This window comes from Buceros rhinoceros, unplaced genomic scaffold, assembly GCF_000710305.1.
Source record: "Buceros rhinoceros silvestris isolate BGI_N320 unplaced genomic scaffold, ASM71030v1 scaffold12727, whole genome shotgun sequence".
In the NCBI taxonomy this organism is placed as follows: Eukaryota; Metazoa; Chordata; class Aves; order Bucerotiformes; family Bucerotidae; genus Buceros; species Buceros rhinoceros.
Window position 1 is genome coordinate 7,079 of NW_010424067.1, and position 13,637 is coordinate 20,715.

The following is a 13,637-nucleotide window of genomic DNA, read 5'->3' on the forward strand; positions in this document are numbered from 1 at the left end:
GCTTTTCCAAACTCCAAGGTATTGCTTGGAGTTTGGAACTGTATGTGTACTGTCTGTACACACACCTCCAATAACTACTACTTCCATACAACAGCATCATGCCTAACTGAACAACTTCCACACGCTAATTTTGCAGCTACTGCAATCTTCTCATGCTATGTATTGGTTTGAGTTCCTCACAAAGAAAACATAACCTATAAAAAACCCCAGTGTTAACAGAAGAAATCTTACTTACGAGTACTTAGTCAGCAGATCCAAATCATTATGCATGTTGATTGGATATGTCTCACTGAGATGAAACAGCTTCTCTAAGGCCTCATAAATGAAAATGATGCAGATAAGAGAAGCAAAAGCTTCTTCAGTAAACCGAGTAATGTAGCAGACTAGGGAGCTTGCATCAGTTGCAACAAGGATGATGCACAGGATTGCAGTCCACAGGCCAATGCTAGCTCTCAGAGAAAGGTACGACAACCCATACTCTCTAAAAGAAAAAAAAATTAAAGAGCATTTATCTTTCATTCAACCACAGTTGAATGGAATGAGAGAAGAGGCAGCTTCAAAATTTCCTTTGCCTAAGTATATGCAATTCTGGGGACAGAATGAATCACAGATTATTTACTTATCAGATACTGTTAAGTCGCCTTTTGACCTGAGTTGTCCTCCCAATTAACAAGACACAGAGCTCTCTCTCTGCTAAAGTGAGTGAGCAGCTCTGAAAGTAATCACACACATGGAGTCTGTAAGTTTCACTCAGTTTTTATCCCATATTCTGCACATATTTTCTTAAGCTGCAAGAATGGTTATAATAACAACTTTCACCAAAATCCTGTATGTTTATTGTATGGGATAATACAGCTCTGAACACGCTGTGTGACATCACAGAGAACTTAAAGCTCTACCTGAAGGAGATAAAAGTGCTTTTAGAGTGCTAAGCAGGGTCTCCTACTCTATGTTGCTCAGGAGGTTCAGGAGATCTTGGTGAAGAAATCCGCATCACAGCGGGAAAAGCAGAGAGGATCACAGAGAAGCATGATGTTTGCCAGGATGCAGACATAATTTTTACCCACACTGTGGCAGAGGTATGTAATGTATAGCACTTAACACAGATATGGTGATATGCTGTTCTGGCTGATGCTTCACACCTCTGTTAGGGTGGAAGGGAGGGGCTAAATCAGTGACTACTGAAAGATGGCACCACTGCCACTGCATTTACTTCCTGGTGAGAGGTATCACCTTTTGCATGAATTAGAGAGGATATAAACCACAGATTTAAGTGTACTGTTTCAGAGTAGAAAATTACATAATTTAAAAAAGAACAAAACAAAACAAAAACCACACACCAAAAAACCCAACGCCAACATCCTGAAGTTTGCATTCCCTTCAAAACAACTGGTTTCTTGGTTTTTTTTTTTTTTTTAAAAAAAAAAACCAAACAAATAAAAAACAGCAATAAAAAATACATCAACTTTTCTGCATTACCACCAATTCAATTGTCTCACTCACCACAAAACTTTTAAGACTCTGAAAGCCTAAGCGGTGCAAACTATTTGATCTTGTTCTGCAGATGCTGGAACTTTGGGATCAGTGTCACTACTTTTACCTAACACTCAAGCGATGATGCATATCATGACCTTTACTTACTTGCAAAACTTGAATAAGATTTTCTCGAACACTAAAACTGGTCCTGTGCTGCCAAGTATAGTGAGAGGCTGTCCACCAAAGAGAGAGTAGGCAATTCCAGTCATGGATGCTCCAAACAGCGATTCTATTGCACTCTGAATATGATACAGAGAGAGGCATCTATAAATTTTCAAACGGGCTCTTTTTGCAATATATTAGTCTATAACCTTCAAAACACTGAAACACCATTATTTAAAGGTGATTCATGCAACAGTAAGAAAATAATAACCACAAACCTAGGAATGTAAGTTTGTTTAAGAAGTTTAACACATACTATACGACCTTCAGTTGCTTCTCCCAGCAGACCACCAAATGTGATGACAGGAGACATGCAAGCACAGTAGAGAAACAAAAATGATGCCAGACACTGCAGACTGAGAGCATCCCTGAAGTCACTCCAGAAGAAGGGAGCTTTTCTTTTTATGTCTAAAATTAATCCTCCAAAAAATCTGAAGAGAATAGAAGAGATCAAATTAATGAAAAAGGCATACCAAACTTTCTTCCACAGTGTTGCTTTAAACATATTGCAGAGAAGCTCTTGATCAAGTTCCTTGATCAGATAATACATACTCTTATAAGTGATCCTTCCCAGAAAAAAAGTTTCTGGGTGCCCTGTTTTGATAACTTTAATCAGGAAATTGTGTTTTTAAAACAAACTAATTTGCATGTTTCTTTTATACAATCTTCATCTAATCATCCAGACCCAAAACTTCTGAACAGTTGTTAGCTCCTGTGCATAAAACCCTATTATTTATAAATAATTCTTTGCATTTGTTTAATCAGAGAACTACGGCAGTACCCATCTACCCACACGTCTATATATAGAGCTCCACATTCTTTGAGAACTTGTTCCTAAATACACTTAATGATAGAAGCGAGTGTAGGCCATGATTTTCCAAGGACAAGTCCTGTCACCTTTTGTCATTTACACTATGGAAAACAATAAAATATTTAGGAACAGATGCTCCCTTACCATATATCACACAGTTAAAGAAAATATCTCCACAAAGCCCTTTTCCTTCAAGCACCTGATGGATCATAGATTGCTGGGGTAAAGAGAAGACAAAGTGCCACCATCTCCTAAATACTAGAACAATCCTTCGAGCTGTCAATTGCCATGTTCACCAGTGAGAAAACAGCTTACAGTCAGATGGGCCATTATCTCCTCTCCCCCATTGTGTACTGCAGCTGAATCTTTAGCCTTATGCAGGTAGGAATGATATTTAACTATCAAGAGGCAGCAAGAGAAGTCTATTGCACAACTACACCGCACTAAGGTGTAGGTGACTGCTGATGCACTTACACCACTCCATATTAGACAAGAAAACATAAGTATTCCTTGGGGCAAATTCTTCCTTCTGATGTGTGTATATTGCAGCCACCGTGGTAATCATAGCCTCATATGCTAGGACATATCGTGGTTTACTGAGGTAAAAAAATAAATGCTAGATCTGCACGACCCAGAAACTTCAACTATATTAGCTGTAGGCATTCACCGTATATGGCACAAGACTATTCCAAACTTTTCTTTCATGTTTGTACAAAGACAAGAAACATTAATCAAGTTTAATGGAAGTCTGACCTTTATAAATAAAGGAGCTTGTAATAAACTCAAATCCTCTTGCCCTTCCCCCCTCTTTGCAAATTAGCATATATCATCCTTTTCAACTGTGTGGTACACAAAACAGGGAAAAATGCCTTAAAAAAAAAAGAATCATATACCAAGCCAGTCATTTGAGAGAGAACCAGACCATTATGATTCCTTTGGAAGTGCAACAGTTGGAATACTTAAGATTTTGCATATGTTTTCACTAACTTTCCCGTGCGTTGCAGTTCTGGTCCAGAGTGTCCTCCAGGATGTTCTGCATCCCCATGTGCTGCAGTTCCATTTGGCACTCCTGGGATCTTACGCTTCTCCTACCAGAATGAAAAGATACTTCTCATGGGTCTTAGCAACCGAAAGACAATTTCAGCTGAAGAAACAGGATCTGAGAGTTGAAAGACTAAACACGTAAATTTTATTGTAAGATTCATCAACATAACATCTTCATAAGCTGTAGGGGAGTTCTACAATAGGAAATAGTAGAAAGAATTTTTGTCTAAGAAACTTGAAGAATTGATCACAGAAAATCTTGTGACACAAAACATTTTAAAGAGTAGCAAGCCAGGCCGCTTTGATCAATTCTTGCAATAAACTTAGAACAAAAAACAAACCATGGATGTTTGGAATAATCAAAGATGTTTATGATGAATTACCCCTGAATTTGAGATCTTTAGATACAACTATCTGTCTTTATTCAGGAGACAACTACTACTGAACTACACGAAATGGCATCACTATACCATATGCTTGAAAGACAAGTGTTCTCTCAGAGCAAATTAACAACAACAAGAAGAAAATCTTGCAAAATGCCTATCTAGTAACTCTGCTAAATGAATGAGACTTAATTCTACCTAGCAAAAATTCATTACATCATTTACAACTGAAATTTACAGTTTACCAACCTGAGAGGGAACATTTTTAGGTGGTTCTATTCGAATTGTTGGGTCCCACTCTCCAGGAGGGAGAACAGTGACCTGATCAAGAAACTCATCAATTCCAGACACCAAGTCATTGCGGTCTTTTGCTTTGTAAGCAACATCGTGGAACACCTATGAGAAATGGAGAAGCATACGTGGGAGGAAAAAGAGATGGGGAAAGGAATACTCCCAATAGATCTGCATGACCCAGAAACTTCCGACTATAAAATAGCTGTAAGCATTTCACGATGGCCCCCTTTCTCTGAAAGAAAATGCACTTCGTGGAGTTCCCACCAAACAATCTCAGCTTCAACTGACTAGAGTTTCTGGTACGTAGTTTTCATAGAAGTTCCAGCTGCTATGGAAAAACATCCTTACAGGTGCTAAATGTTCTAGAGATTTTACCGTTTAGAACACATTTCCGTGGTAAAGTAACTGTGTAAAACAGAATCTTCTCAGTGAAGGATGTGAATATTGTTCCTCATATTGTTATCTCCTTATGGCAGCATAATCTGGGCTGTTACAAGATCATGAAATGAACTAGAATGCTGTTGTGCATCATCAGAACGACTAGCCACGCTTCACCTGGAGGATTCCACCTTGGAGATTCTGTATTACACCTCTTCAGTCAGTACAAAATGACTAAAACCAATCCATGAATAAAAATACCTCATCTGTCATTAGTGTTGCAATTGATCTTCCAATCTCATGATATTGTTGCCCTTTACCCAGTGGTCCAAGAAGAATAAACAAAAATCTGCAAATAAAAGATAATTTTAAAAAAATTTGTAAAGGATAGGTGGTTGAAAGTAACTATATATACTATAGAAGTTCTGATTTAAAAATTGGACTAGAAGAGTAAATACTATCTATAATCTCCTTCAAGATTCTCACATATACATTTAAACATGAAGTTCTGGTTAGAAAAATGTGAAATTAACATCCAAAAATACATCATAAGCTTCACAGTCAGATTTGATTTGAGACTATCAAAAACTCCTTACATAACAAAACTTACATAATAAATATATGCAACGATAATCTATGTACAGAACACATTAACAGTACTTAATTCCGTTAGTTCAACAGAATCACCCATTTTGTGGTTGTAGTATTACTGCAATATTAAGGAAGTTAGATTACCCCAAATAAAAATAATTTTTAAATTGTTCTTACTCCCACTAAAGCTCTAGAGAGAATCTACTCTAGATTTGGTGCTGCTAAGATTCTGTAAAATGCAGAGCATAGGTTCAAATGAAGTTACTGAAGTTCTCATTTTTGCTAAAATGCAAAAGACAATTTTTTTACTTCACATTATTTTTTTAAATAAACATTTTTGCAGAAAAATCTTCATTTTCCTGATTTTTAGTTATCTCATTTTCTTTTGACCAAAAAATCTATTGTTTCCTTCTGGTGGTTTGTTTTTTTTTTTTTCCAGTGGGAGTTGGGGGAGGTTACAAGGGAAGGCTTCAGAAGTTTTTTTTCAAAGCCAGCACAGTCTGTCAGTGTTCCTTATACATATCCCCTGGTTTTGGCTGGGATAAAGTTAATTTTCTTCCTGACAAAGCTGAAGGTCGCACCACCCTATCTCCACAACGTGCTCGGAAAAACATGAAGAGGAATAAATCCAACTGTACCTTGTAGGAATCGGAACTTCAGCTAGTCCCGTAAGCAGCACTGCAGGAGATAACCTAACAAAAGCAACAACCGCACGGTCCAGGAACTCTAGTTCACCAACCAAGATGTTTGATGCTTCAGCTCCAGGTGGTATCTTTTTCATGAAGTGTAGGTCGACCTAGGAACAGTATATTAAAATACAAGCTAAAAGCTATTCAAAAGGATTTTTATGCCCCAAATTTGTTGACAGAGACTTCCTGGTCACTGCACTATAATCTTCCTTATTTCAAGTATACTGTTTCTACTGTTCTTGTCTGTTGAATCCTTTTTATTAATATAAAAACATTTCTGAAAACCAAGGAACTTGTCTTTTATTATTCGACTCATTTTTCTTGCAAACACAGTTGAATTACTGCAGAATTAACTTATAAAGACAACGAATCTCATTCACAATCTTAAGAATATAGTATTAATTTCCTAGTAATATTTTTATCAATAATCATAACAGCATCAATAATTCATAACAGAATCAATAAGTCACAAAAGTAGAAGAAATGAAGACCCGGTATTTTTCCATAACTAACAACTCTGGAAATCATTAATTCATAGTTCATAGTTGCTGTATTATAATCTCAATGAGAACAACAGGTTCCACAACATGTAATTTTCCTTCTACTACTCTAAGTAGATGTACTTTTGGTTTTGGATTTAATGGAAGACAGTTACCCTACTGGTGAAAATAGCAGAAAATAAGCTATGACCATGACTGTCTCAAGAGTAAACTGAAAGAACAAAGCAGAACGAAAACTTTGGAGTTTTAAGACAGTGATGTTGACTTTTGCAGTGATGGCAGGAGAAGACAGAGAAATGATGCCATTGCTATACAAGCTCAAGGTGTTAGTCTCAGAATTTGTTCATTTGTATCCATTTCCTCAGTATCAGTCTACAGTTTACTCTGAAACAAAGATCGACATGGAGTAGAGTACACAATGTATGTTTGATTTCATTATGTACCAGTATTGTCTACATTTCAAAATGCATGAATTTTGTCATTTGCTTTCCTTTTATTAATCTAAACACAACAACAGCAATCAAATCCAATATAAACTGTTAAAGTGGACCATTTTAATGTCTATCTTACAGCCATCTGTCAGTACTAGTTTGCATAGTTTTTGGTAATATTTAGAAATTTGTTTTCTTGCAAATGGCTCTGGCACTAAATCAGAATTCAGATATAACACATTTGCCTGTGTAATGAAATCTTACTTTGCTGAGATCATAAAGAGATGTCTAATGCTACCTTATGCTAATCTAGAACAATGACCAAACACCTCACAAAGTTAAACAGGCATCAAATCAACCTGGAAGGCTGGAGGCCAAGTGCTTGATTTCAAGGTAAAGTGTCAGAGAGGTAAATTCTATTCACCACTCAAATCACAAAATAATTCCTCTGGGTTAAATACAAAACCCAAACAGATACACTTAGCACCTAATTTTGGTGTTGTAGGTCACTTACAGTTGAGAGAAAGAACTAGTCTTTCAGGCATATAGCAATGTGCATTCTGTACCAATTTTACCTTTTGAATGGATTTATCATTTAATAACTGATGTCCCATGTACAACAGGCGACAGCTGTCACCTTAAGTTCCCACTAACAGAGAGACCACAAGATTTCAAAATCTGAAATAAACATTCGGTCTCCTGTCTAACAGAAAGTATTTTCAGAAAGGTTTCCTGCACTATTTATCACCTTCAGATTCCAAAGTCTTCTAGGTAGTGAACAGAGCCCCATTCCATTTAAAAGGAAAGTAGCTGGCAACGAAGCATCAAACTGGGCAAATACACACCCAAACCCCAGGTGTTTCTTCCACTACATAAGGAGAGTGAAGGTGGCTCTGGATTGAATTTGGGGCAATGGCAGAAGCAACATCCTTCAAATGCTTCACCTAACCTATCCATTATCCATCTCTTATGCAAGAGGTTTTTAGCTGGAGAGACCTCGTGCGCATCTTAATCTGCACCCTAACCTGAGTTACATTAACAACCTGGCACTAAACAGTCCCAGAAGGCTCTAATCAAACATAAAATTAAATAACTAATGTGGAAGCCATTCCCTCCAGGTCAGCTCAAGGACTGAAAAGAGTGGTGGGAGTTTCCTCCAAAACCAAACACAAATTGACATGAAGGCAAACACAAAACACCCAGTATCACTTCTTAGGAAAGCCATGACACATATCAACCAAGTTTACTTATAAGGAGGGCCACACAGTATTCAAAACCGAATCAATTATTTCACTTGATATTAACTTGGTATTTGAAAGACCAGGCTATGTCAGTATGGGAGTGGAGTTTGATTCACAAATACTGTTTCTATGTGGAGCATAGGAATGTTGCCATGAGAAGGGACATGAGGGCAGTCTCCATGCATTCCATATTTCAGGACAACTATAGTTCCCTTCAGCCTCTGGCATAAGCAGCAGAGACCAGCCACATGCTGCTGTTAAACTGCCAACCCCATCCTGCTCAGACACAGAATAAAGTGGTGTGTGACACCTCTGGATCATCCCCAGCATCCGAAGTCCTCGTGGCATCCCCAGAGGAAGACAACTGACATATTGGCAAGTACTAACATCAGAAACTATGCTGCCCTCTCCATGCTACTGAACTAACGTTCAAGACAGCTTTTAGTGCCATGTCTCACATTATTCATAAACAAATACCAATACAATCAACACAGTCTCAGTGCTGTATTCAGCCTAGAGTCAGCTCTTTGAATCGACTCCAAAATGTGGAATATTAAAAGCAGCCCAAGGGAGATAGATTAGCAAGGAGAGAATATGTGAGGTAGTCAAAGGTGCTTTTTAGTGGAAGATAAATGAAATTAATATGTGGAACAAAATTAGAGCAAGAAATCACAATACTCAAGAGAAAATTAGTATAGTGCTCTACTTTCCTCTCAATCTGTGCATATAATTCCGATTATAACTGTTGGGAGTTATTGCAATAGCACATTTCAAGGGGAAGTTGTACTTTACCTAGGCATCTTCAAAAGGATAACTGCATCTATTTATAGGTAGTCAAAAAAGGTATTTAGATTACAATCCTTCGCTGTTATTTCAGTCTTGCAAACAAAAGTTGCTCCTTTCATACTCCTGACATCCTTGTTGGTATATCTAACAGTGCTGAAGCGAGCCAAAAGACATGTTGATCTCTTCTCAAGCCGGTTTAAACAGGAAGAGCTCTTTTGATCAGCAAAACCACAGAACTACAAAAATAGCAACTGAAGGATCAAATGATGCAGCCTCCATTATTGTTTAAAACAAACATCAAGCACCTAGATAACAGACCAGGATTTTGATTCTACAACTCAAAGCAACTGGAGAAACATGCAAGAGAAGCACTACTGAAAGTTATGTCATTCCCTTTGGGTTGTTATGAGCTTCACCTCTGCACAGCTTAATTTAGAATAGACAATTTTATATCCTTTACAAAATTTTACATCTTGATATTGGAACACTTGCCAAAACAATTAGGTTTTGTTAACACTTTTAATATAAATATCAGGAAACCAAAATAATGCCTGACTTTTTAAAGCATTATAATCTTATTTTTAAATATTTTTGAAGTATTAGCATTACATTTTTAAGGCTTTGTCACTGTTTACAGATCTCCTTGCTACCTCTGTAGAAATGTGGTCCACAATACATCCCCAGCCAGACTCCTTTCTTCTCACTGTCTTTGACAATAAGACCTGTTTCCTATCTTTTCTTTCAGCCATATACCATACCTCGTCTGGCATGTTCAGTCAAGAATTCAGACGGTGCAAATAGCTACTGCTGCTAGGAAATAAGTCTGGCACCAGATGGAGCAATCACATAACTCTACTTTTAGCTCAGCTGCACTAGCATTGAGGATTCAGACACAAGGTGCTGTCCTTCAGAATTTTGGTTTAAATCACCTTTCTTCACTTACTCAACCCTTGCTGTATTGATGTGCCAGCTGAAGTCATCTATTCCTCTCAGGTCTGTCACCTGGATCTAATTGTTTTAGGTGCTTAGAAACTTTTTAAACAATTAGGAATCTCCTTTACTTTAAAGCCGAGAAGCTGTTTGCTTTTCTTTGCTATCTAACACTGAACTGGCATTGCAATCTCCACTACTGCACAGTTAACATCTTTTGTCAAGTGCACTAAAAGATCTTGGCTTGCCAGAAGAATTAAGTTACAGGTTTACAGAAACACATTCTGTTTGAGGCATCTGGAATCCACGAGTTCAGGTTATAAAAAGCATAGTTTGCATTCATGCATTACTACTACAGAAAGTAAAAATCTGAGAGGTAAATCTAAATTGTAAGAATTCTGAATTACTTTCCTACTTAGATAATTTTTTGTTAATTCATAGAAATTCTCCCTACAAATACACACCTATGATATCATCATGCAATAAATTTGTCCATGCTCCTAAACTGTGATTTCCAGTAATTTATCAAGAAAATGGTAGTTATATACAAACTGTCCTGCAATGCACAAAAAACTTTAATGCTGAAGTAAAACTTGCACTTCACAGCTTTTCCTGATTCACATGGATTAATTTTATTAAATTTCAAAGTCTATTTCGTAGTCAAGAAGCTCTCTCCACCATCAGTGACTACTTACCTTGCTGAAGTCAACAGTGCTGTTTTCTCTGCTCACATCATTTTTGTTTTCAATACAAGTTGGAGCAGACTGTGGGGAAACAATCTGACCTGCTAAAAAAAGCACCGTTATTACAGAACACTAACTCCTATATATATACTTCTAAAAATAAAGTAACATCTAATGAACTAGTTGTTAAAGAACTACAGACATTTCATATCAGAAGCATCCATACATTGCATTTTAATTAGAGATTTACTCAGAATAACATATTCTCAAAAGACAACATTTATCACGTGCAGTTAGGAATGGAAGAACATAATTCAGAAAATGTAAAAGAACTCTTGAATACTGGAAGGCAAACTTTCTATGCCAATTAAAGCTTATGGTTTCTAAGATATTACATTTGAGTAAAGTCCTGCATTCATACAGTTTTGTAAGTAGTTTGAGGAGCTGCCAATTGGGGACAATATCTGTCTGCAAGAATACTCCTCATTGAATCAAAGAGGATTACTATTTTCATAAATTTACTCATGTGTATAAGAATGTCCTACTACATTTGTCCTACAACTACAAAACCCAGCATAAAAATGGACTGCTATGAAAATAAATACATCGGAAATTAAGATGATTTAAAAACTCAGTATTAAACAATGTGATTATTGACGTGGAAAACAAATGCTTCAGCAAACGTATTTTAAAAAAAATTTCCAGTGAGGATTTAGTAAAGTATCTTATAGCAGTTTTAAAAATATCTCGAAATGAGAAGAAGTGTTTAAACACACCTCAGTCTCATTTAAGCAAACAGTAAGCCTTGTGACCAACAAAGTTTTGCCAACAAAAGCTCTCAAAGAAAAACAGGATTAAGTAACAAGCATGTCACACAAAGCATATTTTTACTTAATGCCAACATTGCTCCTGCACATGGCCAGAGGCCACCACGCACATACTGAGGGTGTGGGGCCGGCAGTAGGGCAGCATACAAACCCCACAGGGTGATGGGCCATTCCCTGCTTGCCTTCAACCCTTCCTCCCTCCATGGCATGGCAGGAGCTGCATACAGCTCTGAACACATCACAAAGTACAGGAAAAAGTACCAAATATATGAGCCAACTATCTCTACTGCCCTAACACATACCCAGGAATAACTACAGAGTCCAACTGGCCCAGAGTCAGCATCTCGTGCCCAGCATATATTTGTTTCCATAGCAAATAAAGTCTCTCATATGACTGAGAAATGATGATGTGAAAACATTGGTTCTGGTGAAAATCAACCTAAACTTGCACAGTAACAAAGACCATATGTTCATGATACTTGAAGATTAAGACAGGCAGAAAGTCCTAAGCACACTGCGTGGGCAATTTAAAAAGCCGCAGTGCATCCCCGCGCATCCTTGTTACACATGCTTGCGGTCCAGCAATGTCCTGGGCCACAGCCAGGAAGCAACGCTTTACAGGACCAGGTCTGAACAGGACAGGCGACTTGCAAGAGTTATTTCAACCATTGCCAAAACACTGAAGTATCCAGCGTCTGTCACAGCTGAGCACTACAGTATCCTTGTTTAAGTCTGGTCATGAATTCCCAGCTGAAACACTTGCTGAAGAAAAAGGTTGGTTTTCATGAAAATCAACATCTCATTTTCCACTAGGCACATCTCCCATGACACAAAACAGTTTTTAAGCTCTTGTGCTGCATGCTGATAGCATATCCAGAGAGATTTCACTTCGATTAGGAAGTACGGAGTATCTTAAAATATATCACTAGAAATCATATTATTAAATGTATCAATTTTAAAAATGTAAATATTTCCATTTTCTCTCTGATTTGGGACAAGGACAGGTCAAAACAAGAATAGAAATAAAGGCTTTTGTTCAGTACTAGAGTGAAATAAACAGAGAATGGCAAAAGAACAGACATGACTAGCATGTTAACCTAACCAAGTAGATAAAAATAAATCTGGATTACAATTCACGTATGACAAGAATAAAGAATTGGTTTCACAAGGCAGCATATGAATGTAACGTAAAGGAATTCACATTTTAAAAGACTATTCTTTCTTAAATGTCACAAGAGACAACTTTTCGAAATCCAAAGGTGGAAATTATTAAATATTCAAGATGCTTATAAACAGTCATTCAATTAGTCTGTTTTAATTATACCTTAAAGAAACAACACTGAATTCAATCATTGTTACACCAAACCCTTTACACTGTGTATCCCCATACACTACTTCGCACTGTAATTTTTTTCTGTATTGTTTATTTAGCAGTCTTAGAATTACTTTTACAGGAATCACCCAGTAGTATTTTAACTACTAAAAATAATTAATAAATAAATTTGATTTTTGCACTATTTTGGAGATTTTACTAACCTAACAGAAAAACCTTCCACTAATTCTAACAGAGAAGCCATAAAATGCTCAGGGAAAATTTCTGCCCTAATTTACTCCCAGAAAACTTTAAATCTAGTAATACTAGACCTTCTTAACTCTTTAATTTCTTCCTTTTAGACATTCCTCTATATTCTAGCTTGTCATAATTACTCATACTAATATACATACTATGTTATAAAGACGTTATAGGAAAGCAACAGAAGTAGTAGTTCATCATCTTTCTGTTGCTAATTAGGGATTTAAATTTTTTACTTTTTTTCCTGGACCCAAAAATTCAAGAAAATGAGAGCAACGATATCTGCCAGAGAGACAAAAATATTGACCAACAAAGGAATCAGAGCATGGACCACCTGTTACAAATACTGAAGTTATAACATCATAATTGGAGGCATCAAAAGCCTCTAAGCAATTAGCACAACAGTCCAAAGGCTCACTTTTAAATATTGTGTCCACTTTTATTTGGAGAAAAATATGTAAAAATATACATAGTAGAAAGTAAAAGCCACAATCAGTAAGTATGTGAAGTTTATAATAGCATATGTTCTTTTTCTGTGCCAACAGAAGACCTCAAAGTTTGATATACCCATATGTTAGAGTTATGTGAAAGAACACCAGTTTTACCTTAAGGCAGTAAGAGATGTTTAAATAGCTCTGCAACTTAAGACAGCTCTCTGGATCTTGGAACAAGAAGGGGGTTTTTTACTGTACTGAGTAACAATCAAATATACAACATAGAGAAGACAGGTGACTTCACTTTTCATATGATAGCCATGGGATAAGAATTTTTAAAAGCA

The 13,637-nt window shown here is 36.8% G+C and overlaps 1 protein-coding gene across 1 annotated transcript in view; it reads right to left on the reverse strand.

Moving 5' to 3' along the window:
- Window positions 1-231: 231 nt before the first annotated feature.
- LOC104497411 (sodium-driven chloride bicarbonate exchanger) overlaps window positions 232-13,637 on the reverse strand; it is an 86,818-nt gene continuing 73,412 nt past the window's right edge. Inside the window, exons 7-14 of the mRNA XM_010140658.1 lie at window positions 10,472-10,560; window positions 5,838-5,995; window positions 4,870-4,957; window positions 4,186-4,332; window positions 3,497-3,597; window positions 1,955-2,129; window positions 1,642-1,775; window positions 232-481 (exon numbers count right to left, since the gene is read on the reverse strand). Coding sequence (XP_010138960.1) covers window positions 232-481; window positions 1,642-1,775; window positions 1,955-2,129; window positions 3,497-3,597; window positions 4,186-4,332; window positions 4,870-4,957; window positions 5,838-5,995; window positions 10,472-10,560 — 1,142 coding nt within the window. The remainder of the gene's footprint in view (window positions 482-1,641; window positions 1,776-1,954; window positions 2,130-3,496; window positions 3,598-4,185; window positions 4,333-4,869; window positions 4,958-5,837; window positions 5,996-10,471; window positions 10,561-13,637) is intronic.